Source organism: Sphaerodactylus townsendi, linkage group LG07 (assembly GCF_021028975.2).
Source record: "Sphaerodactylus townsendi isolate TG3544 linkage group LG07, MPM_Stown_v2.3, whole genome shotgun sequence".
NCBI lineage: Eukaryota > Metazoa > Chordata > Lepidosauria > Squamata > Sphaerodactylidae > Sphaerodactylus > Sphaerodactylus townsendi.
Window position 1 is genome coordinate 28,044,016 of NC_059431.1, and position 7,326 is coordinate 28,051,341.

At 43.1% G+C, this 7,326-nt stretch overlaps 1 protein-coding gene across 1 annotated transcript; it reads left to right on the top strand.

Moving 5' to 3' along the window:
- Nucleotides 1-2,707: 2,707 nt before the first annotated feature.
- Nucleotides 2,708-4,151, top strand: HSPB3 (heat shock protein family B (small) member 3). Its single transcript, XM_048503991.1, has one exon. It carries the CDS (start codon nt 2,779-2,781, stop codon nt 3,214-3,216), a length of 438 nt encoding a protein of 145 aa, XP_048359948.1. The 5' UTR covers nt 2,708-2,778; the 3' UTR covers nt 3,217-4,151.
- The last annotated feature ends 3,175 nt before the right edge of the window (nt 4,152-7,326 follow it).

Genomic DNA, 7,326 nt, shown 5'->3' on the forward strand with positions numbered 1-7,326 from the left:
TTGTTCAACTTTCCAGTGTAAGTGGGAAATGCACCAGCAGAGGGGGGAAATAGCACAATGGCTGAGTACGGCTCCACAGCATCTGACCCTGGAAATGCCCACCATTAGTAAGCTCCACCAGCTCAGGAAAACATGCTGGCATGGCTGAGGGTAATCTAGGACAGTGGTGGCGAACCTATGGCATGCGTGCCAGAGGTGGCACTCAGAGCCCTTTCTGTGGGCACGCGTGCACGCTGCGGGTGCACGCAGGACCTGCTGGAGGCTGAAGCAGGCTGGCGGCTGCTGCTCAAGAGGTTGAACAAACAAAACGTGTTCCTTTCCAAACACCGGGGAAACGGTCAGACCCAAGTGTTTTGCCGATCGCCTGGGCAGATCAAGCCTAGGGCGGAGGAACCGAGATGCATTTAGGATTTTTTTTTAAAGCACACCAAGGTCTTTGCTATAACTGCTCAAAAGGGTTCACTATCACTGATCTAGGGGCATCAGGCTTTTGGCTTGGGAATGCTACCAGCAAAGGAGTCTGACTTACACCACCCAAAAGTATAGTGTAAGTCCATTTTGGGCTGTGGGGGATTCTCTTGTTGCTGGGGCTTTTCTTTTTTTTTCACCGCCTTCCTACAATGCCTGGATTCCCTCTAGAGGTGGAATGGCAGAACAGCAGTGGCACCTTCCTTGGCTGCTACAGCCCACTGGATTGGGATGACATTATTGTACTTTACAAAGCTTTGTAAAGCTGCCTCACCTCCATATCTGTTAATGTAGCTTGTTGCGAAAGCAAGCACACAGGCAATAGGGATTCCAGGAGAGAACAATGCAATGGGGGGCATTTGTTGGAAGCAATTCTGTTCAAGACAAATTACAGATACCTCCACCAAAACAACCAAAAAAACACCAGACTAGCTAGGAATCCAAGCAGAAAGTTGGGTAATACTGGCCTATATTCTACCAAGTGTGGAGCTTAACTGAGCAACTAGCAACAACAACAACAAACAAGCTTGGACAATTCAGAGTAAAGCTTAGAAGTACAAAACATTTATTTCTAACTCTGTCTTTGAGCCAACTCATTCATGCATCCTTGAAAAGAAACTATAGACTGAACCACAAACACTATTGTAAATCTGCCTTAAACTACACTGCTGAAAAATGCAAAATCCATCTTTTCTAAGTACACAATTTGAACGATCTTCCTATAGCAAAAGCACAACATATTTAGCCACACATCTAGTGAGAAAATGCAATCTATGTATTACCAACTAGCATATGAAAGTCAGATTACTTTATAGTTCTGGGACCATAGTATCCTCACCTTAGGACAAGTCATGGAGCTATTGGGCAGACTATCTCCATTTCTATGGGTTTAAAGGATGCTCTAGTCTCCTGGTTGCTGGTGGGGCACAAGATAGTGCATTTGAAACTCGCCAATGCCATTGAAAGACTGCCTCTACCTAAATTCATGCGAAAGACCGCCTCTATATTGTACAGCCCACCAATGGCGGTCCCTTTCTGAAGCCCTGTTCCCTGTGCCCCTGCCTTTGGAGATGAGGAAGGTGGTAGACAGGGCATTTGCAGTGGTGGCACCTCCCCTTTGGAATGCCCTCCCCCTTGAGGGTCACATGGCACTTACCTTCCATTCCTTTGGGCACCATGCCAAAATACTTCACTTTACCCAGGCTTTTAACTAAGGGGTTTTATCTCTTTTAGCTGCTTTCTGGCCTGAGAACTGGTTTTTATCAAAATGATTTTAGGCTGCTGTGAGTACTGTGGACTGTTTTTGTTGGAGAGGGATTAAACAAGCTTTCTTTTGAAGAAGAATAACAACTTTACTTCATAACATTAGAGAAACACAACAGTAAAAAGGTACACAAGAGTTTACACCTTTTTCAGAGAAGAATATGACACACTCACTGACAGTTGATGTGGCACCAGAGGGGATGGGCTAGTCCTGAACATTCTGAGCAAACAACCCCCTCCCTCCATAAACAGTAAACATACTATGTCCTGGCATGTTTTTAATGGCTTATTTGACTTCAATATGTTTAAACAAGAATAAGTCTGCGTAAGATTACACCGTTAATAGCTATCTTTTGGCTTGGTAATGGCTGTGTCCTAATGGTTTCATTTTATTGCTTTAGTTGCAGGCTGCCCTAGAGAAGCAGGTGGCATGTAAACTTTCCAGTTGAATAAATAAATATTGGGATCATGTATAAATGTTTTAACATGGGTTAAGCTGCAGAACAGGAATTAAATATACAGCCTTCTTGGCCATCTTAAATTTCTCTTTCACATTACTAAGCAATTCAGCAAAAAGATTTAAATTCATGCAAAAAGAGCACACTCAGAGGAAACAGCTTTCTGACCTTGGAGAATAAAGGAGAATAAAGCCGACTGAATGCACTGTTCCCTTGGAGAATTAAAAAGAAAAGCCCATTAAAGATCGAGAACAATTCTAACAATACCAGCAATACTTGAACAACTTATGTCAACAACTAAAAAAGAGGAAGTGCAGCATAATGTCAAACAGACACCAAGCCATAAAATGAAGACCTCCAAAGCAACTCAGATGCAAGTCCTATAAATAGAGCCCAATTGTCAGCAAGTAAAAAGATGCAGCCAGTCCCATGGATCTGAGTCACACCCAGTGAAGTAATTGCTCCGACAGCTAAAAACGAGATGCTGCATCAACTGATATACTAGTATGTAAGCGGGCGTTTAGCTGACCAGGTCTCCTCTGTTTTGACTGAACAAAAGACAGCAGCAAGTGGCCATATTCTTTTAGCAATGGAAGGCGTACTAGTCATTCGTCACTGGGTGGAAACTCCAGTACGTTATCAGAAGCATTTTGCTGAGGAAGACCTTGAAGCATGCAGGTTAAACCATCGCTTGTATGCCTTGCCAGGCCCGGCCACAGCTGTTCAGGGGGAGAACACACAGACAACGCAGAGCACTGTGGAGGCAGCGCAGAAGGACACAGAGGAAGGAAAGCCTAAATTTCAAGTCTTGCTAGACACTGTACAATTCCGTCCTGAAGACGTTATCATTCAGACCTTTGAAGGCTGGCTTCTGGTTAAAGCTCAGCACGGACCTAGGATGGATGAACACGGCTTTATAACCAGAAGCTTTACTAGACAATACAAACTGCCCGACGGAGTCGAAACAAAAGATCTGACTGCTCTCTTCTGCCACGATGGCATTCTGGTTATCGAAACCAAGACCTAGGTAGAGAATAAATGATGAGGAGTTCTTTACTGGTGAGACATTGCAATTTCCACTGTAATGTAAACAAATCTGTGGCACTGTGCAAGCTGAGTTGTGTTTCCAGTGAGGAAAAAGTAAAGCTTTTGCATATTTTATTCAGCATGTTGAATCTGTTTGATGTGAAAGACAATATTTGCTCCCAGCAGCTGCATATTTTCTGGCACTCTTAGCAAATGGAAAAACTATTTCCACCCAACTAACGAAAACAGACAGAAGGCAGGAAACAATGCCCATGAGGAATTTACAGGATATAAAGGAAGAGTGTGAAAATGTGTGGAATGGGGTGGGGGAATGCGTCTCAAGATATCCATGCTCTCGAGGCAATGGTTGAAGACTAGACTACGCTTGTGAAGTAAATGTAATTTTCATGCCTGAAAATGCTGCTTTTATCAGCACCGTGACCACAATCCAAAGAAGTCATTTATGTACAAGAAAGAGAATCACACAGCTGGAGCTTTCTTTAAAGTTTGCCCTGAAGCAGTTCCCACTCATGGAGAGGCAAACATACTTTTAAAAACTTGAATAATGGCTTCATATCCCCAAATTTATCAGCCTACTGCACAGCTGTATGCAGAGAGAGATTACTTTTCCAGTCACATCTAACAACTGTACTTCAAAGTGTGCTTCTTTCCCACAAAGTTTCTTAAATGTGTTGTTTTAAATATTCTGGGATTCAGCTTGTGGAAGAAGAGCAGCTGCTGAGGAAGAGTGCCGTCTTTTCATGTGTTTTTAAGATAAGTATGACTGCCGAGCTATGAATAGTAAAAGAATTCACAGGAGAAAGCCAAGCTAAATATAGGATCTCTTTATGGACACCTGCCATATGGGCAAATTAAAAGAATATTTCAGCTAATCTATCTATATGGCTAGAAGATAAATAAAACAGTTTCAATGAACATGCTCTTCCCTGTTTTAAAAATGCCCTACTTTTTAACAAGAGCTTTACACTTGTCTATGAATATTTTTAAAGACATCGGAACTGGACAAAGAATAGGATTGCCAATAACATGGAGGGGGAAATGTCCTACTCTATAGAGGATTCATGTATGGTAGAAATGGGCACTCAGTAAACCTGAACCAGAAAAAAAACCCATAAAAGACCTTGTTGGTATTTTTCAGGTATTACTTTTAACCTAAAAAAGAAGCTAAAAAAATTAGATCCCAAAAAATGCTGATTTTTTCCAGCATTGACCAGGCCTGTTCAGTTTGCCTGAAAAAAAAGAAAAGAAAGAAAACCTATTTCTCTCCCTCTCTTCCTTACCTGCAGCCTGGCCAAGTCTAGCCTTCCTTACCTGCAGTCCATGTGGACATTGGAGGTGGTACACGCTGGACCTGGCCTGACTGAGTCCGCAGTCCCGTGTGACCTTCAGGGATAGAGCAAGCAGAATGAATTTGGACCCAGCCTGACCGAGCCTGCCATTTAATGCTGGGCTTGGCCTGGCCAGGCTCAGCATTAAACTGTAAGCTTCGGAGATGGACCCTGTACTTCAAAGCTGGACTCAGCCAGGCCAAGCCTACAGCTCAATGCTGGGCTTGGCCCAGCTGTAGTTGAATGCTGGGCTCAGCCTGGCTGGGCCCAGCGTTCAACTCTACACCTGCCTCCAAACTCCACATGGACCTTGGGAGTACTGGGCCACCTGCTGCCTCCAAGACCCATGTGGCATTCAGAAGCAGGCATATTTTGGCAGTGTTTTGAGTTTAATAACCTGAAAATTTTCAGAAAAAACAGGGGGAGGGGCTTGAGGGGGCAGATTTTTGGGTGAAAACCTAGGTGGAATTAATGCATGGAAATAGGTAGGTGCAGCTTTCCATGGCATGGAGGTAGATTACATCTCAATGAGGGTGTATTAAGGAGGCAGGACATTTTCTTTTTCTAGGTTGTTGGCAACCCTACTGGGGATCATGGTGCAAGAGAATGCTACAAACAAGGAGTTCTCCCCTCAACGGCAATTGTCACTGTCAGCGCATATTTAGGAAGGATGAAAAGGAGAAAAAAGTGTTCAGATGGTGTCTCAGGGCCAACACCTAAGAGGTGATAAATGCTTTCACAGACACTGATTAGACAGAGAACACTTAACCATAAAGTTCTCCCACCCCTCCCATCAGCCTGTTATGAATTTTGCAGGCTGCAGCAAGTGTATACGACCCTTGAGAGCCAGCATGATGTGTGATTAAGAGCAGTGAATACTAGTCTGGAGAACCAGGTTTGATTTCTCACATGAGTGGCAGAGTGTAACCTGGAGAACTGGGTTTGATTCACCACTCCTCAACATGAAGCCTGCTTGATGACCTTGAGCTTGTCACAGTTCTCTCAGAACTGTCTCAGACCCACCTACCTCACAAGATACATGTTGTGATGGGAGCAGTGGTGGGATCCAAACATTTTAATAACAGGTTCCGATGGTGGTGGGATTCAAACAGTGGCGCCACCGCACACACGCACCTCCAGTCCCTATTGGGCAGGGAGGTTGCTTTAGTAACCCCTTCTTGGCACTCAGAAAAAATTAGTAACCACTTCTAGAGAAGTGGTGAGAACTGGTTGGATCCCACCTCTGGATGGGAGGAAGGCAATTGTAAGCCGCTTTGAAATCCTTTACAGTACAGGAAAGTGGGGTTTAAAAATCAAACCTTCTTTCCTCATGTAGATATTATTGGCTAGATGAGAGCTATAGGTATTTTACCTAGAAGTACACTCAAAATCAATTCCCCACACTCTTTCAACAATGCAGGTAAACAGGCATCTGGAATATCATGCTAAAGAAGAAGCATCTTGGGCACACACACAAAAAGAAGGCAGAAAAGGGTTAAGACCTCCACTCTTCTCTAAATACCTATCACCTGAAGCAGTTTCCTCAGATCTCAGAGGCTAAGCTGGGTATTTGGATGGGAGACCACCAAGGAATACCAAGGTTGTTATGCAGAAGCAAAGCAATGGCAAACCACCTCTGTTAGTCTTTTGACTTGAAAACTCTACTGGGTTGGCATAAGGCAGTTGCAACCTGATGGCACTTTACGTGCACTAGTTACTATTTGGTTCACAAGAAATTACTTATCTTCCCTGGTGATCATTTTTCTGTCTATTATGACCTTCCCGTCATATGAAAAGCTTTACAGGAATTGTCTAGGAATTTAATTCCTGTCCTCTTTCCAGTCCCTTATTTGATTGCTTACATTTTCAGAATGGATATTAAAGAGTGATGATCACATTTATTTACTTCAGTTATTTACAGTCCATCTTCCTCACTGGAACTCAAGGCAAATTACAGAGTAAGTCAATATAATCAACAGGGATATCCAATAAACAGTGCAATAAAAATTGGGATTGTAGAAATCTGCAGTCAGAATTCTGAAACTTATTTGCAAATGGGTTCCGTGGGATGAAGTTTCATTTTAAGTGCTACACCCAGCATCTTTCTAATTTGATGAGACTGAGAGGCTTCTGCTACTATTCCTGATCCGAATTGTTAGCATTTATGGGTACTATGCACAATATGCAAAGCATAAGTTAGGGTACTAGTAATATACTTTCGAGAGCATCTTAATATTTGCTTCCCTCAAGTATCAGGACCATGAATAAAAATAGATACTACTGTATAAGTTACATTGTAGACGTCATCAGGCAGTATCAGACTTTGTAAGTGGGTCATTCTGATAACCAAGCTCCCCAAGAGAACACCAAACTAGTATCAACAGGCATACAATAATACTTCTGTTTTCCTGAAAACCGGTTGCAACAAAACATTTAAGAGGTTTTTACATCAACCCATATATTGCTTTGGCTAGATTTGCTGTCATCCTTACAATAGCGGTCCTAATCTTTGGAGAAAGTTCACTCTAGTCTGCTGACATAACATAAGGACACTTCTTAGGTGCAGTGGAAGCAAGAATTACAGCTGGGAATTTAGACTTATGTCACTCTTTTGGGTGGAGTAAGTCTGTTAAGTCCAATGGGGGCTTCTTGGTGGTGGGAAGGTTTTATGCTTCTGAAGCCTCCCCATGCTGCCAGGAAGTCTCTTCGGGATCAGCAGCACAGCTGGCCACTTGGATAGGGCTGCCCATCCGTTAAGTTTT

Bases quoted from the DNA above. Each gene is read 5' to 3' on its own strand.
- HSPB3 (XM_048503991.1), top strand. From the start codon at position 2,779: ATGGAAGGCGTACTAGTCATTCGTCACTGGGTGGAAACTCCAGTACGT.